Raw genomic sequence first — 19,255 nt, 5'->3', positions numbered from 1 at the left:
CGCGAAAATACGTTTGGCGTGCTTTTGCTCTGTATGAAAATTTTTTTACCAAACGCTAACGCTCGCTTCGCAACTGTCTCCGAAATGAAACTCAGAGCCAGGTGGTTTGGGCGCCGAGACGCCATTTGGTATGTACAGGAAATTGATAACACGATTGCAATGCAATGTAAATTGATGACATGTTTGTATAGAGTAAGTTGATGACATGGGAAACTTAAACATAAAACTAGTGTTTTGTTGTCATTTCAATATATTTTTTGTTAAATGCAATTTGTATTTTTGTAAATCACATGTTTTGTTCGGCACATTTACAAAATTAATTGTCATTTATTTAACACCAATAACATATATTTAAGGTGGACCATAGCAGCTTATAAATTATTTTTTTTTGATATTGTGGTTTGTTATGCCAAAGTCAAATACAAAATGTGTGACTGTGTATATACTATTTTCAAAAATATAAAAATAACGATGGATTTTACAACATTAGTAAGAAGAAATTTATGATTTTTGGATAAGTCAATATCTATGTCAATTCCATAGCGTATATGTCACCTTAAAGTACATTTACATATACATATATAAACTTTAATCATGATCTAAATGTCGATCAGCTGATGTTTCTTAGTATTCATACAAAATTATTTGTTTGCGCCAAAAAATTGGTCTGTTCCCATACTGCAAGAATCTCCTAGTTTTTACTACGAAAACAATTTTTCCTTTATGATATCGGAAAAAATAGTAAAAACTAGTAGATTCTTGCAGTACTGATACAGACCAAATATTTGTTTTCAAATTGAAAAAGAAAAGAAGAATTACGACAATTTCGTTATTTTTGCATACCCAACAATCACGGGATTGCAAACAAAACAAAACAAAAACAACAAAAAACCTAAAAACCCAAAAATTTTTAAAATATTTTTTTCCTTCGATTTTAATTTTTGCATTTGACAACCGTTAAATATAAAAAAACCACATGCGAAACAGCTGCAATTTTTGGTACATTGTGAGAAAGTTTTATTTTTTCGTACAAAAACCTCGTTGCATCTTATTAGTATCAGGATTTTGATCGTGATTTAAAATAAAACCTACCCCACGATGATTTAAATTTGTAAATTCAGCCTAATTAAGAAAATAATCCTTGATTCAGCCATTAATCCTGATTAAATATTATATGTAAATCCGCTTTTAATCATGTCCACAAATCCAGTGTATTATATTTGACGTATACGCAATGGAATTGACATTTGAGATCGAGTGGATTTTGTAAGTCTAAACGTGCTTTAAACAGATAGGATTCTATATATCGATTTACAGATCGAGTCGATTTAGAAGACGCCGGTTAGAAGTCTTAGGTAAATCGAGATAAATTCAATACAACCCTGTTTATATATACACTTGCCCACCGGTTACAAATGAACTTTATATGATTTTAATACTAAATATCTAGGAATATGGCACCTCGATCTATAAATCAAGTCGATTTGGAAGGTTTCATTTATGTTCATTTTAAATTAATTTCCACTCAATATAATTTTCATACGGTAAATGCATATCTAAAGCATTAATAATTATTTCGTGCTGGCAATGCCATTATTATCATGTGGTTACTTAATGAATACATTACTTTACAACACTACAGCCAACTTCAGGTTGTACATTGACATTTTGCAAATTTCTTGACTAGGAGGTATTGGAGTGCATTTTTTTTGTGAAAAAATAAAAGATTACATAATTTTTGAATAAAAACATAAAATAAATATCAATAAATTGTGATTTCATTCCAATTTCAGACTTGTAGCAAATCAAAATAATGGCTGACAAAGTTGTTGAAAAGCCCGTTGGCAACCCCATGAAATTCCCTTACACCTTTTCGGCTAAAATTGCTCAATTCCCATTGAAGCACTACATTAAGAACCAATGGATCTGGCGCTACTATTTCCTTGCCTTCGGTTTGTCCATCCCCGTCTTCTACAAGATTAGCAAATTGGGTAAGTGTTGATCATCGTTGTTATATTAAATTGATTTATCATTGTGATTTTTTCTATGATTCCAGCTAACTCTCCTGGTAACAAGAAAGCCTGGGCTGAAGCACAAGCCAAAGAACATGCCGAACATCATTAAGAGTTTAATACTGCTGTACTACATGGTGGTGTTGTAAAAAACTTAGTTTTTTCTAACATTACCATTGTTCCCATTGTGTATTTAGATTTAATTTCCATTTAAATATTTTCGATTAAAATAAATGTCAATCTTAAATCGGAGTTGTAAACTTTGAATTTATGGAGAATTAAAAGTTACTTCTGGACAATATTATATAAATGTTTATAATGACATATCGCTTATAGCGACCAATTTCGCCGGTTCCATACCGTCGTTATAAGCGATTTGGAAGGAGTGTTACGTGCTCAGAAGGTATGACCTTCGGAAAAAAAGAAATCCAAAATTTCAGTAATTGTCCCTATTGTATTCGGATTTACAACGAGCATTTGGATTCTCCAAGATGTAAAAATTTCATTGGGATCATTATCCGCAACATTTTCAAGGCCATCAATATCTTCCTACTACCCTGTGATCTTATACGTCGTTATAAGCGATCTCGACTGTATGCAAAAAAGAGTGTTATGTGCTGAGAAGATACGACCTTCGAAAAAAAAAAAGAAATTCACAATTTCAGTAATTGACCATTTTGTCCTGGGATTCATAACGAGAATTTGGCTTCTCCAAGATGTAAAAACGTCATTGGGACCATTATCAGCAACATTTTCAAAACCTTTCTCGAGCCAGTAGTGTGCTTCTATACTACCTCAAGTATTTTTTATTTTTGTCGATGACATATCCATACTAACTTCTTTCCTTCGATTTATCTATTTCCGTTTTCTAAGACAATAACTGGGCTCAGAGTTTAATGGTAGTGTAAAACAACTTCAAGCTTCTTAACATTGACATAGTTCCCATTGTTTACTTAGATTTAATTTCCATTTACATATTTTTTGATTAATTTTGAATTTATGATGAGTTCGAATTTATTTCTGGATTATGCGTATAAAAAAACAATACAAATTATATAAATGCTTACATATGTATATAAAAAGGAATGATTTATTCGGTACTGAGGAAATGATCAGTATCTATGCTTGAGTAGATATGACCTTCGGAAATCAAGAAATCCAGAATGCCACTAGAAACAAAATAAAATTAGTATAATTAAAAATTGGTAAAAAAATAAGATAATTACTCACTTCAATTCGGCTTCTTTCATTTGTGTGAATTTTCGTTTTAGTTCACTTCGACTGATGCCATCATTCGAAATGTGTTCCTTAATGGCTTTGAAAATTGCCAGATTTTTACCCTCAAGACCCAAATCATTTCCACTTTGTATACCAAAACTGCCGCCATCATTGCTGGCCTTCGCACCACCGTTGAAATCGAAGTTGCTGCCCTTCGTTGAAAATTCCTCGGATTTATATCGAGCATTCAGCATCTCCAAGATGTGGGTAACAACTTCATTGGGATCATTAACCGGCAACATTTTAAAGACCATCAATGTCTTCTGACCACCCTGTGATCTTACACTGCCATATACGGTTGCATATTTATTTAACATTACATTTGGTGCCTTTGAAGTATCGCCTTCCTCAAGCCAGTAGTGTGCCTCTATCCTACCGGTACTATCCTCCAGGGTATATGTTATTTTTGTCGACGACGTGTCAACATTGCGAACAATACCCTTAATACACACCATGCTAAAGCTCATATCGAACATTTGGAAGTTGCCTTCGGGTGAATTGAGAATTTGTTTTATTAAGACGGGAGCAATTCCTTCTGCCTTCTTCTCAGAAGCTGCACCATCGTTGGTTTGGGTGGCATTAAAGTCTCCTCCAACTGCAAAAGACAATATAATGGAAATAAATGTAATTATTCGATCAAATTATTACAAAGTCAAGTATATTATGGGAACATAATGACCAAGTTGTTTTCCAAGGTAACATCTCAGGACAATTAAAACACAATATTAAATAACTATGTATATAATTGTTTGTGTTTAATAGGTGCCACTTTTGAATAATGAATCCTTATTTCTTATCATGTATGTTGTTTGTTTGTTCATATATATTTCCATTTTGGCCACCACTTCCAAATACATTTGTTAAATTTATTTTGGGTATAAATCGGTTATTTTTGTATTAAATTTACTTTGCAACTTACATGTATCGTTCATTTTATTTGTAAAATATATTCTTTTGCCAAAATTGTGAAATTGAAGTGTGTTCTTCTCTTGATTGCGGCTGCTGCTTTTGTTTGGTATTTAAAGGCGCCTTTTTTGCATTAATTTGCACAGTGAAGTGATAACAGGGTTGCCAATCCAAATGAAATATGATGTGTTTTCTTTGGATGCAAAGGAATTTTGTAAGTTAAGCTATGTTTACACTACAACGCCTTGTGCACTGATAATGATTTACGAAATTCTCTCGATTTGAATCCAGAAATACACCCACATTTTTTACACATATATTCAATCATGATCTAAATGCCGATCAGCTGATGCTTGTTAAATACAAAAATGGTATAATTGTTTTTTCTTTGATTTTTCATTTTTTGCATTTGACAACTATTAAATATAAAAACAAATTTTGGTAATTATGAGAGGGTTGTACTAGAACGGTACGAAGAGTACTAAAAATTAGTACTTTTTAATACTTTTCGTACCGTTCTGTGATACCATTTGTATTAGGCGAACCGGTAGAGCTAGAACTCTTAAATTTTAAATGAGGGTCACAGATGGAGTGTAGAATAGATGAACATTCGAACTGTATGCGAAAAGTACTGAAATTTACTAAATTTGGTACAATTTCGTAACATGTGAATGTATAGAGCTAGAAACTTGAAATTTGGAATGCAAATTAGGGTCGATATAAGGAGATGGTTTTGAGGGCGTGTACTCATGTGTACGAAAAGTACTATATGGTACTATATATGGTACAAATTTAATTTGGAGATACAAGTCGAGCTGGAATCCTGAAAATTGAAATTAACATTACCGTCGGAGTGTAGGATTGGGATATGAACGTGGTTTTCGAAATTTTTACTTAAGTGTACGAAAAGTACAAAATCGTACTTATAATTGATACAATTTGGATTTGGGTGAACCGATAGAGCTGGAACAATGAAATTTGGAGTCAGGATCACTGTTGGGGTGTATAGGAAGTTTTGAAAATGCATACTAATGTTTTAAATTGTACTAAATTTAGTACAATTATATTTGAGTGAAGCGATCGGTCTGGAATCCTGAGAAATATGGGAAATATGTTTTCTATTGGATTTATATTAATGTGTACTAAATGGTACTACATTTTGTAAAATAATGATTTGGGCTAACCTATAGAGCTCGAATCATGAAATTTGGAATTAGTTTTGGATAGTATGGTACCAAAAATTAGTATAGAGCTAGAGCTTTTGCGGTCAGAATTAGTGTGTAGTGTTGGGATATGGAGGTAGTTTTCGAAATACGTACAATACGAGAAAAAATTAACTAAATGGTACTAAGTGACTGACTATGCAGTTCTCTGTGAAGTCAAAATAATGTATTTTGACATTTTTAATTAATTCTCACGTTCGCTAACGAAGTAGCGGGTATATGCTAGTATCATTATTAAAGAATAAAATTTTTTCTTATAGTGGCTTGTTCTGTCTTCTATAGATATATATGTAGGTCAATATATATTTTCTTCCGCTTTTATATAAATTTTGCATTAAATGCTTATAAGTTTCTCTATTTCGGGATGTTCTGCAGCATGTGTCCTGTTAGTGGTGTAGGATATAATATTGTTGCACCCGCCCTTACGTTGCTTTTCTTATTCTGATTACAAATAATTTTTTTTTATTTGTACCGTTTTAGACCAATTTCTGTAATAAATTGTTGAAGCTTGTTGAGTTTTGCATTTTTGGTATTCGATCTATCAGATTAATTTTTTGTTTTTTAATTTTTCTTAAAACCATGTTATTGGGATCAAAATATACTACATATTTTTTTTGCATTCTGGTCTGCCAAGTTGCGTTGTATTGATGATAATCAATTTATTGAGAGTCCACTATAAATGTATTTAAGAATTCTTTTGTACTTAAAATATCTCCTACAGATAGGAAACCTAATCTATGTCATCTATGATAATTCTGAAAAAACAAATACGCAACTGACGAATTGAAACATCATGTGAATTTTAATGTGGAGAATATAAAAACTGAACGATACGGGAACTGTACCAAAACGGTGACCTATGTTAACAATTTATTCAAGTGGTTTTTTAATCACTGATTTCCCAAAAAAAAAAAAAAAAATACTCTTAGTCAAATTCATTATTGTTGTTAGAATTGTATTTATGTTTATAACAACAGTAAAAATAGACATTGTTATTTTTACCATATTCAATAGAAGAAAACTCGGAGTTAAAACAAAAACCAAATCGTTAACTTTGACTAAATTTGCATTTATTAACATGAATACACATATTATTCATTTGCATGTGCTTGGAACTCAAAATATGGCTTAATACAATTAAACGACAAAACTAGAATGCTCATATTGCGTGGAAGACTTTGTTAATACGAATGTTAAAGCTGCTATCTTTTATACTAAATTTTCATACAGTCATTACTCCATAAACATAAAGGATACTTAATAATATTTCAAATTGCCCAAACAAACGTATTTAATTTCAGTGTATTCATCAATGCCATGGTGAGATCCCTCACGACCAATTCCTGACTCTTTGATGCCACCGAATGGTGCTTCAGCTGCAGAAATCAAACCTTCATTAACACCAACCATGCCTACTTCAAGACGTTTGGCAACACGGAATATTTGTTGAACATTTTCGCTAAAGAAATAGCCGGCCAAACCTCTGCGAGTTTCATTGGCAATTTTGAGAGCATCCTCTTCGGTTTTGAATTTAATAACTGTAACAATTGGGCCGAAAACTTCTTCGGTGTAGATTTTAGCATCCTTTGATACATCGGTAATGATGGTAGGGGCATAGAAAAGTTCACCCAAATCCTTTAAGGGTTTGCCGCCGGTAATGATATTGCATTTTTTGCTACGTGCATCTTCAACAAAGCCTGTAACCTTATTGAATTGCATTGTGTTGATGAGAGGTCCAATTTGTGTATCAGCGCAATCTCCCTGGCCGATTTTCAATGATTCCACACGTTGCTTGAGACCTTCCAAAAATTTGTCGTATATTCCTTCTTGGACAAAGAAGCGATTTGCTGAGACACATGTCTGGCCACAGTTACGGAATTTCGAAGCAATTGCTCCATCGATGGCTTTATTTAAATCAGCAGAATCGAAGACAATGAATGGAGCATTTCCACCCAATTCAAGGGAGATTTTCTTTACACCATCAGCCGATTGACGGAAGAGAATTTTGCCAACTTCTGTGGACCCAGTGAAAGAGATGCCATGAACATCAGGGCTCTTGCAAAATAGATCACCAATAGGGGCAGCCTCTTTTGTGGTCACAACATTTACAACACCATCGGGTATGCCGGCATCCTGGGCAAGTTTGGCAACAGCCAAAGCTGTTAAGGGGGTATCTTCTGCTGGCTTAATGACAACGGTGCAACCTGTAAACGAAATTATATTATATAGAGATACAAAAATCGACGTGTTATGAATAATTTGCCTCACCTGCTGCCAGAGCAGCTCCAGCTTTGCGTGTGATCATAGCCATGGGGAAGTTCCAGGGTGTAATGAGTGCTGCAACACCTAGAGGCTGCTTCATAACAATCATTTCCCGATTCTGTATTGGGGATGGCACAATTTCACCATAGATGCGTCTTGTTTCCTCAGCAAACCATTCCATAAAAGCATTACCATAGGCTACTTCCCCCTTGGACTCATTTATGGGTTTACCACATTCGGCTGTCATAATTTCGGCAATCTCTTGGGTATTCTTTTCGATCAGATGATACCAATTCTAAATGAGGAAAAACAATTTAGAAAACTTTTCGATTAATTTATTTCGCTTGACACATACCTTCAACAATTGTGACCTCTGTTTGGCCGTCAAACCAGCCCATTCATCAGAATAGAATGCCCTCTTTGCTGCATCTATGGCCAATTGGGCATCTTTGGCATTCATATTGGGCACACTTCCGACAACCTTATTGTTTGCCGGATTTTTAACCTCAAATGTTTTACCGCTACTGGCTGAAACCCATTTGCCATCAATTAAGGCCTTAGAACACAACAAGGAAGACATTGCCCGTTGCTGGATTATTGGTTTGCTCATCAGGACATTCGATACAGCTAAGCGCAACATTTTTCCTATTGATTATTTAATATATTATACTAGATTTTGTTCGACCTGCCGCTTAGTATACTGCCACCGAAGTAGGATGTAGACAAGTGAGTTTGAATTTTATTACTTTGTACTCAAATCACAAGTCATCACAGTCCAAAAAATTTTCCGTCTGATTTCAATCGTCAACAGTTTATTTATCTCACTTCTAGTTTGTAGTTGATTTTGTTCTATTAAATTTAATAAATGTCAATTAGGTGTTATCAACCAAACAGAGCAGAGAGAGAGAGAGTGGTATAAAATTCGCAATCACCCAAGTACTGTTATTTTAATGATAACAGAGAGCGAAGAGAGTGTGTACCAAAAACGGAGAATTCAAATGGATTGGGGGCAGGGCTGCCATATTTGCCGATTTATCGGCATTTTGACGATTTTTCACTCTAAAAATGGAAAATGCCGATTTTCCGATTTTTGCCTCAGAATTGCCGATATTTCAACAATCGACACAAATTGTCTAACTTTTTAATTTAATACGGCGTTACCATACAAACATATAAAATTGGCAGCTTTAAATCATTATAACTATCGGCGACTCGCCGCTGCCGTTTTCAATTAGATATCTGCATTTTTTGTCAGCATTGTACTCTGTTTAGTTTACATTTTACATCGAATAAGGCAAATCTTTAGACTCCGAGTTTAGGGAGTTAAACTTTCTGAATTTTGAAGAAATTTTTGAAAATGCAGAATAAAATTTAAAAAGTTTTTGGAAAAAAATTTCCGAAATTAAACGTGGGGACTCCAATTTAGCTTTTCCAGTTTTGTCTAAATTTGTACAAAGAATTATGGTTCTTCCACACTCCACAGCAAATGTGGAACGAATTTTTAGTCAGGTAAACCTTAACAAAACTAAAATTAGAAGCTCACTTGAGAATGATTCATTGGAAGGGATTCTTTATTCTAAATATTACCTCAAACTAAATAAATTACTAAAATTGTGTAATAAAAATATGTACTAGTTTGTAAGTTATTTTTATGATCTGAAAGATCTCACTAGTGTACATAATAATTACAATATTTTAGAAAAATCTACATTTTTTGTAGAAAAATGAATCTTTTATGTTATTCAGAATTGAATTTGTTATCTTTTTTAATGTAATAAACAATATTGATTTGTTATAAACCAAAAAAATATGAATTTACTTATAAATTATATGCTTCCGATTTTTTGCCGATTTTTAAAAATACAAATGCCGATAATGCCGATTTTTTTCTGAAAAATTGACGATTTTTCATGAAATTTAACTGGCAGCACTGATTGGGGGTAAAACATATGATATGGTTGCCATGATTTTGTATACATAAATTTTTAAAATAAAATAATTTGTCTATTTAGATTTTGATGACTAAAAATTGGTTATTTACTAAAAGGGAAGTATGAGGCAGAGTTTAATTCTAGGCCACTAAGACCTGATTATGCAAGTCATAATTGTTCGGAATGTTGTGCCACTCATTGAATATTGCAGTTGTTAAATCTTTTATATTTTTGGTTGCCTTTTTGCCACTTTTTTTCAAGTAGACGCACAAATTTTCCATTGGGTTAAGGTCGGGACTTTGGGCCGGAATATCAAAACTTTGCCGCAGTTTTAAATAAACCAGATCCGCACTACATGAGACTTATGATTTGGACCATTATCCATCCCATAATTATTATTGACAATTAGACTGTTGGTATGATATCCTGCCTTCCTAGTGTGTTTAGTGGCTTGCACCAAACTGTGGTGGACCCATTGTTATAATATTTAACGTCGCCCCAAATATTCAGTTATGTGAGATGTTCATATTGGTGAATGAAAACATCTAGTCAATATTTGCTGTAGGTAGTAAGGAACGAGGATTCAGACAAGGTGACAGCCTACTGATGGTTCACGCAGAAGGGGAAGGCCACAAATTAGATGGAAAGACCAAGTAGAAAACCACATCAGGGAACATGGTCTTTCAAATTGGAGAAGATGCGCACAAGACCAACGCGCTTGGAAATCCTTTTTAAGCTCGGCTTATGGAACAATCGCTAAGTAAGTAAGAAAGAAAACATCTCACACTTCCAGGCATAAGATCTCATTTTAAGATATTCGATATCATCAGTTTGTTTAGGTTAAAAATGGTACAGACACTTCAAACGTTAAGTCTTCTTAGAATGGGAAAATCTAAGTTCTACTGGCATCATGAAATTGAAATAAAATAAATAAAAAAAAGTTCGTTGCGTTTGAACTTAACATCGTTTTGTATTGTTTAAGTACAGATTTGTATATCTCTGGTTTACGAGGTCGTGATTCCTACTAATTCAACTTCACTCACAAAAATCAGTTGACCACATGTATGTATGCCATAAAGAACTTAAATAATAAATTATTGGTTATTACCCATATTTAAGACATCGACAGATGTACATACATATCTATATAACCAAGTTCAGTTGAAAATTTGATGTTACCAAGTTACATATTTTAGTTGCAGTTTTTTTTTCGAAAAGAAAAAAACCCCGTTTTTTTAGATGTTCTGATACAAAACAAAAAACATAGCATCAGCACGAAAATTGTCTCGATTGTGCATTCCAGCACATATTTTTGCGTTTGTATGTATAAGTGGAATTTGAAGCTCTTGCTCAAGTTCTTTTCACTATGATATCGCTTATTGATATTCTCGTTATTTGTAGTTGCTTGACATAGGGGCAATGTACTTACAGTGGAAATCAAGAGTGTGTGCGGATTTCAAGAAAAATTTAAATTTATAATTAACGATATAATAAGAATAGTACTGATAATCGCATTTAATATTCTGTCAATTATTCTAACTTATTCATAACATCTGGTTTGCTTTTTATAAACTGTATGTTTTTTTGTTTACATACATTTTCATTTACAGTCAATTTCTTTGCATATTCTATTTCCTTTTTTCAATTTAATATATGTTTCATTTACACATATTTTATTCGAATTAATGACTGCAATTTGCTGGTTGTTGCTTATTATGGCTTTCATTTACGCTCTTTTGTTTTAGTGGCTATGGCTGGGGAGCCAATTATAATTGAATATATTTTTAAGTATTTTGTTTTCTACTTAGAATGATGTGTTATATTAATACTATTTATTGGCCCTGGAGGCTTTAGTATTAAAGAATGAATTTAATAAATAAATAAAATATAATATAATATTAATAATTTGATCGATTTGAAGGTAAATATACCTTAGAACTTTTTGCAGGATTAACCCCGTTTATAAGCATTTATATGTCCTTTAAGTAATGGCATTGGCAATTTAAACCCACTGGGTTTATAAGTCCAGTATAATGTAAACTTACTATTACACCACAAAAGGGTTCATCTGGAAATGAGTTTATTTAAACTCCTTGTACATTAGAACTTTTTACCGGTTTAACCTACTTTATGAGGTTTAACCTACTTTATTTGACATATATGCAAAGGAAATGACAATTGAAACCCACTGGGTTAACGAAATCCGGTTAAATGTAAACGTACTGTTATACATTTAAACGTATTTGTAACCGACACATCTTTTTAAAATATTCACATTTTTTTGTGTCATTGAAATACTAAAAAAGGTCCGTTCCCGTACTAATAGATTCTATGCATCCGAATCTACCTAGCATTCTGAATAGTGAAAGGCAGTGGCATCAGAACTCCTTATTATAATTTAAACATGTATATCGAATAGAAAACAAATTATGCGAAATAGTCTTAAATTAAATATATCAGCACTTTTGCGAAATACTGTACCCGTGTGCAGTGTACACACCTATGCTCATGGGGGGTTTTCTGTCCACTCTGGTTTGCTGGTTATAATTTCTTTGCATTTCTTAAAACCTGATATTGAGTCTGCACACCAAACTGCAATTTAATTTTCAACATCAAACTTCTCCGCCATTCACGCATTAAAAGTTCAATGCATGCCAATGCGCAACATTAGTTGTGCTTTGTCCGTTGCGTTGGACGTATTGACACGTTCAATTGTTTGTTTGTGTGTTGTATTCGTGATTTGATTGATAATCCTGAAAAGAAAGTGCTTGAAAAAATTGCATCAGAAATTTGTAAAAAAAAATAAAGATATTAAAAATATAAAAAAGGTGAAATAGCTAATCATTTTTATAAACTGCATAGTAAATTTCATATATGATATTGCAATAACGTATATACATTTTTGGAGAATATTTAATATATACCTTTCAAATAACTATAATTAAAAACGCAGATACTGAACTGTATGAAAATTATTGGCAAATAAAAAAAATGTGTAACTGATTTAATAACAATTGAAGTGAAAAAATATATATGAAAAATATTTTTCAACGCAGAATCTAGGATACGATTGGATCCTTAATTTCAAATTTATTAATAACGAAAATGTAGCGGAACTCTTATGTGGGGTTATATCAAAACTTGGACCTATATGTACACCGCACAAATTTGTATATAAATCAGTCATTCATTCAATCAATTGGGATATTTATATCGGGACTATATTATGGTGTTATGTGATGGTAGGTTCTTCATGCTCCCAAAAACTAGTGTTTCAAATTACGACACTACGACACTATACGGATTTTTTATTTATTTCTATTCACCAGGAAAACGATATGTTAAATTATTGCCACTTCCATGAGAAAATATGGTTTTATAATTATTAATAACCAAACAGAAGCAGAGCTTGGACATATAAATACACCACACAAATTTGTATGTAAGGTAGTCTTCCACAACCCTTTATACCAAATTACAGCCCCATCGGTTGGGAAAGGATGCTAAAGCCATTTTATGGGAGGTATACCAACCCGTAAATTGATGTTTATAATTTTTTGTAGGACGATTTTACACCCCATAGGGTTATATAAAAGCTTGGACATATAAATACACCGCACAAATTTCTTCCACAACCCTTTATACCAAATTACAGCCCCATCGGTTGGGAAAGGCGGCTAAAGCCATTTTATGGGAGGTATACCAACCCGTAAATTGATGTTTATATTTTTTGGTAGGACGATTTTACACCCCATGGAATTTCATAAAACAAATCGGTTGAAAACCCTGCACAAATACTCCAATATACCGGAAAAACGGCATTTACATTAGAATACTCTATAAAGATTTATGTGACAAGTATACATTGGAAATTGACAATTGAAAGCGCACTGGGTTAACGAAATCCGGTAAAATGTAAACGTACTGTAATGGGTGTAAAATTATATGGAGGGGCTAACCGGAAACGTGGGCCAATATTGATAATTTTTGTTAAGGAATTTTTTCACTCAATTATAATCCAAAATATAAAATTACAGTTAATTTGGTTGAAGCCCGTGTCCAAGCTCCCCAAAATACCGAAGTTTGGGTGTAGCGTTATATTGGGGATTCCCTAAAATAAACCTAAAGAACCAACATTGATAATAGCTCCGTCTGTTTACTCGATATTTGGTAACAATTGTTACCAAATGTTTACATTGAATCGGATTTGGTTAACCGAGAGGGTTTAAATTTTCAATTCCTTTAAATATATATCCTCATAAAGTGGGTTAACCCTGTAAAAAGTTCTAATGTAAATGCCGTATAAATGTTGTCTGTTTGCCCAAAAATCCAGCAAAAGAGAGTCAATTGAAAGAGCAAGTTTAACAATTTAACAACAACAAACTGACTAGAGTTTACTGAAATAATTTTTTGCAGTAAGATTTTGCAATCGCAGCCATTTTTGGATCAGCGGTTTTGTACCCAAACACAAAATTTTTTCAATTTTTTTTTTAATTTGCAAAGTTCAATGTTCAAATGTTCAAAGTTCAAAATGCTATTGGAAAAGTAACCAGACACACCTAATGTAATTTGACCCTTAAAAATGTAATTAGAACCCTTATAAGAGTAGTTGTTCTCCTTAAAAGTCGCACTAAATGTATGATTATTATAAATAAGTTAATATTTATAAGTTATTTTAAAATTAATGTGAATCAAATTGTGCGTACAAATTTATTTTAAATAATATTTTAATTTACCAGTAACATTTACTCAGTAATAATTTGCAGAGAATAAAATACAAATTTTTCGTTTTCAAGAGAGAAATTTTCCTTGTAAGTATTTGCAAATACTCAGCAACACAACTGTCAAATCAGTTCTCTCAATTCACTCTCTTTTACTGGACTTTTGGGTAAACGAACATTTTGTAATAATTAATACAAATTTGTACAAATTATTGAGTAAATGAACGAACCTAATTATTTTCATTTCAATTTAATTTGAATATATCGCAACCCAGCAAGCATTTTCTATCCAAAACATATCCAAAAAGTTACTACCAGGCGATGAAAACACTCGTAGGCGATATCGTATTTTTAACAAATAAGTTATACCGTTTGGGAAGAAATGAACCACGTACTCGTTACCTTTAAAAAGTATCTTCTTCGTCACAATTTGAAGTTAATAAAGCGACACTCCACAATGACACAATGACAATCCGGATGCCTCCCTCTTGCTTCTCTATTCAATTGCCTTTTTTGATGTAGAGCTAATGTTTCCTTTGAATGATGAATGCGCCAAATGATATTTCTTTACTTACACGTGAATTGTATTTGATACAGCAATCAAGAATGTTTCACTCCGAATATTTTTTTTATATTTTATTTTTATTCGATGGCAAATATTTATAGAACGACAGTTATATCAAAGGGTTGGCTTGTTACGAAACTATCGAATTTCCATCTTCTTTCATGTAACTAAGTAGTTACTTCAGACGATCGAAATTGGATAACAATTCATTTGTTATTGTAAAATTACGAAGTATCACCCTTTTACAAAAAATAAGTGTCGAAGTAGATAATTATTGGAAGATGGAGTTAGAAACTCACTTCCAAATGCTTGCAGGGTTGTGATAGAACAAGCCACATTGAGAAAAAATTGTAATCCCTGCCTTGTAATAATTATATCAAGGCCTATATAAGCCAGTAAGCGAATACATGGAGAAAACTAAAGTTTAACGTCAATTTTTTTCGCCGAGTCGAAAACTAATTTTTTCGCCTTTAACCCTAGATAGCCGAAGGCAGTCATTTTGACCGTTTTTCAATTTCAAGTACAAAAACAATTGTGTATATTATGACCCAGCTTTTTAAAATTTGGTGACTTTTTGTACCACATAGAACTACGTTTATTAATCATAGTAGCTGCTTCCTCCCCTCTTTCATTCCCCGTATTCACATGTGCTATACCTATATAGCCTAAAAGCGGTCATTTTGACTTTTTGTGAAATATTAAATAATTAAACTACTTTTATTATTGTATAAAGTAAATTTCTTATATGATAAGAACACTACAACAACATCGAAAACCGTTTGATACTCTAGAAACACAAACGAACACACAAATCGGGAAAAATAAATTTTATATTTCCAGTCGATTTCACTCTTAGAGTAAAGACTTCCTCTTTTTAAAGATTTTGTCCGCGTTCTTATTTTTCATAATTAAATTTGAATATTCCCAATAAACAAATAATAACAACGTTTTGTATGATTGTAAATAATGTAAAAAATATTATATATATATATAGTTTAAAAAAAATTCTTTACAAAATAAAAATTCTTTCAGAATGAAGTCATTTTGACCGATTTTAGGCAATATAGGTATATACAAAATTCCCGTCTTTCTAGTGTTAAATAAAATACACAATTTAAATTTTTTTTTAGATAAATTTTTAAAGATAATTTATATGGAAATATTTTTTTAAAATCTTGAAATAGTCCAAATGTTCTTCACTAAGACGATATAAATTAAAATTGAACTTAATACTCAGCTGACCTTATATAGACCTTTAATTATATGAATACACCACCTTCGGTTTATTTATCATTTTCCGATTGTAAAATACTTACATTTATTTATTTTTAAAAAAATATTTTCAGATCGCTAGATAACATAACGTCTGCGTTACATTTGTATCCAAAAACAAATAATCTGGCCACACTATTCAACCCCTGTGAATAAAAGAAAAATAGGAAAAAGGCGCAAAATCATGATGAAGATATTAACAAAGAATAAAAGAAAAGTGAATGTCAGCACGACAGAGTCAGTGGCGGCGGCGGACAGTCGTACAAAAGAAGTTGAGGTATTCAAGTCGATATCGGAGGATAACGCTGTTGAAAACAACAAGCCAGCAGTTCTTCAAAGGGACAGTGAAAGTAATAAAGAAGGTAAGCTTCTGAAATAAGTTAATTTGTTAAATTAGTTATGCGATTTATTAATATTGTGTTATTAATAGTGCAAGGTTTCTTTGCATGGCCAAGCAAAAAACTACATTACAAAGCGTTTGTGTGTGCGTGTAGGAGGTTTCCAACTACATAGAATGTATCTACATATTTTATGAAAATATTCTTTCTGTTATACAGACATGATAAAGTTCTTCATACGCGGGTCGCTGCGTATTACAACAACAACACGAGGAATTCTTATTAGATGTGGATAAATGCCAACTTGTTTGAAATGGTCGATAAATTCATTTTAGCGCTGCACGTGGCATTGTCAGATTGTTCTTAGGGAGATGCTAGTAGCAAGAAAAGTAGAATTTAGAGAGAAATTGACATGAATTTGAATACTCTAGATATCTAAGTGGTTGGGGCAAATTTGCCTTTGTATCCAAAACCACAATGATACGCCCCACACAAAAACTGACTAGTGCGGTTGGCTTTGTTGCGTCAGCAATTCTCAAGTAAACTTAATTCATATTAATGGATACAACAACAGCCAACCGTGTTGGAAATAAAAGTAATTAATGGAATTCCATCTCAATGTAGATGGAATTTCTGTATGTGAATAATATTCATATTATTTCAACATAAAGACAGTTTTAGTTTTCCAATTAAGTCAGTCTCACCGCAATTGAATCGTTCTCGGACACTATATCAGGGAAGATTTAGTTTTCTTTTTATTGTATTTTATATTTTCTGTAGTAGGTATGTACGATTTTTAATTCAATTTCTAATTTGTTATGGGCGTAGCCCCATATTTGCTCTGATTTTTGCAAACATACACATACCGAATATAATATTTGAAACTATCAGCAAAAATTAATTTTTCTTGTTAAACGATAGCGTTCTTAATTCATTTATATTGTAACATATAAAATTGTTGAATTGCAATATTTTAGCTTGAAAGTTATCAGTTGAAAGCTACGACAACGTGACACCCTGTACACCAACAACATTGTTCAAAGTTTATATAAAAAAAAAAACTTATAAAATTTCTTTTTTCCGACACCACTAAAGGATCCAACATCGTATTACTACATAATTTGAAAATCCTATTTTTTTTTGCGAAACAGGCTCTCATCGCCAATATTCGATTGATATGTCTACCCTTCACTAGAAATCAAGGACTTAGTGATGAAATTTTACAACCGATGTTATCCTAAATATCGTGTTTCAGTTTCAAAAATCTTAAACAAACTTTATTTAAAACAGACATTTAAATAATCATATTTAAATGAATTAGATGTCATGTGTAATGTTAATTTAAATGTCTTTGGAACGAACGGTACACCTTTTGAAAACAATTTTCACCCATGTATCATGTATTGAGCACTATCATGTTCGGGTAATATCAATATCGAAATTAAAAACATCTCTACATCCCTGCAATTTTTAACCTACTAGCCCAGCGTACTTCCTGCTCTTTCGAAGGTATTGGGGGTACTAATAAAGGAACTACTTTACAATAATCTTTTTAGTAATGAATTTAAAAGGACGTAGTTCTTATTACAATATTGACAGGTGGTGAGGACAAAATCGGGAGATTCGTTGCTGGATAAAGAATAACGGTTTTAATTAGAAAAAATAATTTAAAAAATGAACGATTTTATTGAGGAGCACGAGATATTGCCACAACAACAATATGGTTTTCGTAGACATCTGAACACTTGTCACCCTCTCGTCAAAATCAGAAATCAGGAATTTTAGCAAATCATAGCCTACAGGCATGGTACTATTAGATATCAAAGCTGCGTTTGATAGAGTATGGCATAATGACTTAATATTTAAAATGAAGAAATATGGGTTTCCAATTTCAAATTATCAAAATCGTGCACAGCTACTTAAGTGATAGATCATTCTGTGTACATATCGGAAAATCAAATTCTAGGCGAGTTCAAATACCTAATGGTTGTCCTCAAGGTTCCTGTTTGTCACCAATCTTATACAATATATACACTGCTGACATACCTGTAATAAATGAATGTATTGTGTCTATATTCGCCGACGATACTTCGATAACACTTCAACACAATATCAGGAAATCTGCAACAAGCTCTTTTTAAAATCAATGTTAAAATCAATGATTGCTTGAAAATGGAAAATACTTGTAAAACCGGAAAAAAATTTCACGGAAACGTAAACCATTGGTCTGTTCCAGTACTTTTTTAATAGTAAATCTAGTAAATAATAATTACAAAATAATTTGTAAAGTTCGGGAACAAGCATAAAATCAATGATTACTTTTTCACGGAAACGTAAACCATTGCTCTGTCCCAATAATTTTTTAATGGTAAATTAGTAAAAGGGAAACATTTCAAAATCGCTCTCAGAGTACAAAATGATTTCAAAAATTCAGAAACGCAAATCTAGTAAATATGCCAAAATTAGATGGCAATACTTCAAAATCAAAATAACAGTCAATCAGAAGTAGGCATTCCTGTTTACCAAAGAGAAAGCCAATTTGTTTTGTGCTCTCTTAAATTTTATTCAATGTTTTACCAGTTTTGTTGGTTTAGGAACTGGTTTCGAGTCAAAAGTTCCAAAACTTGTAAAATTAGTAGATTCTTTTAGGTTCTGGAACGGAATTATAGTTTAATCCTTGCTTACGAAGGTTTTAGAAAAATGCCCTTGAACAATTTATTCCTCTTAAAGTCTCTGTTACGATTTTA

The 19,255-nt window shown here is 32.3% G+C and overlaps 3 protein-coding genes across 3 annotated transcripts; 1 reads left to right on the top strand and 2 right to left on the bottom strand.

Annotated features, from left to right (window-relative positions):
• Positions 1 to 1,613: 1,613 nt before the first annotated feature.
• Positions 1,614 to 2,135, top strand: LOC133338809 (uncharacterized). Its single transcript, XM_061546916.1, has 3 exons — positions 1,614 to 1,690; positions 1,794 to 1,991; positions 2,057 to 2,135. Exons 2-3 carry the CDS (start codon positions 1,814 to 1,816, stop codon positions 2,122 to 2,124), a joined length of 246 nt encoding a protein of 81 aa, XP_061402900.1. The 5' UTR covers positions 1,614 to 1,690; positions 1,794 to 1,813; the 3' UTR covers positions 2,125 to 2,135.
• A 967-nt stretch (positions 2,136 to 3,102) lies between these two features.
• Positions 3,103 to 4,222, bottom strand: LOC133338811 (replication protein A 32 kDa subunit). Its single transcript, XM_061546919.1, has 3 exons — positions 4,210 to 4,222; positions 3,243 to 3,885; positions 3,103 to 3,181 (listed from the first exon to the last, which is right to left on the bottom strand). Exons 1-3 carry the CDS (start codon positions 4,220 to 4,222, stop codon positions 3,103 to 3,105), a joined length of 735 nt encoding a protein of 244 aa, XP_061402903.1.
• A 2,452-nt stretch (positions 4,223 to 6,674) lies between these two features.
• On the bottom strand, positions 6,675 to 8,321 carry LOC133338810 (succinate-semialdehyde dehydrogenase [NADP(+)] GabD). Its single transcript, XM_061546917.1, has 3 exons — positions 8,037 to 8,321; positions 7,688 to 7,976; positions 6,675 to 7,623 (listed from the first exon to the last, which is right to left on the bottom strand). Exons 1-3 carry the CDS (start codon positions 8,319 to 8,321, stop codon positions 6,677 to 6,679), a joined length of 1,521 nt encoding a protein of 506 aa, XP_061402901.1. The 3' UTR covers positions 6,675 to 6,676.
• Between the last annotated feature and the right edge of the window lie 10,934 nt (positions 8,322 to 19,255).

The sequence above is a fragment of the Musca vetustissima genome, unplaced genomic scaffold, assembly GCF_032173495.1.
Source record: "Musca vetustissima isolate MV318-11 ecotype Yass unplaced genomic scaffold, APGP_CSIRO_Mvet_v1 utg7886, whole genome shotgun sequence".
Lineage (NCBI taxonomy): Eukaryota > Metazoa > Arthropoda > Insecta > Diptera > Muscidae > Musca > Musca vetustissima.
This window is presented reverse-complemented; position numbering and strand designations above follow the sequence as displayed.

Coding starts and splice junctions, on each gene's coding strand:
- LOC133338809 (XM_061546916.1), top strand. CDS start 1,814: ATGGCTGACAAAGTTGTTGAAAAGCCCGTTGGCAACCCCATGAAATTC. Junction 1,992..2,056: donor CTACAAGATTAGCAAATTGG/GTAAGTGTTGAT, acceptor CTATGATTCCAG/CTAACTCTCCTGGTAACAAG.
- LOC133338811 (XM_061546919.1), bottom strand. Junction 3,182..3,242: donor ATGAAAGAAGCCGAATTGAA/GTGAGTAATTAT, acceptor TTTTGTTTCTAG/TGGCATTCTGGATTTCTTGA.
- LOC133338810 (XM_061546917.1), bottom strand. CDS start 8,321: ATGTTGCGCTTAGCTGTATCGAATGTCCTGATGAGCAAACCAATAATC. Junction 7,977..8,036: donor AGAGGTCACAATTGTTGAAG/GTATGTGTCAAG, acceptor TTCCTCATTTAG/AATTGGTATCATCTGATCGA. Junction 7,624..7,687: donor TGGAGCTGCTCTGGCAGCAG/GTGAGGCAAATT, acceptor TTTCGTTTACAG/GTTGCACCGTTGTCATTAAG.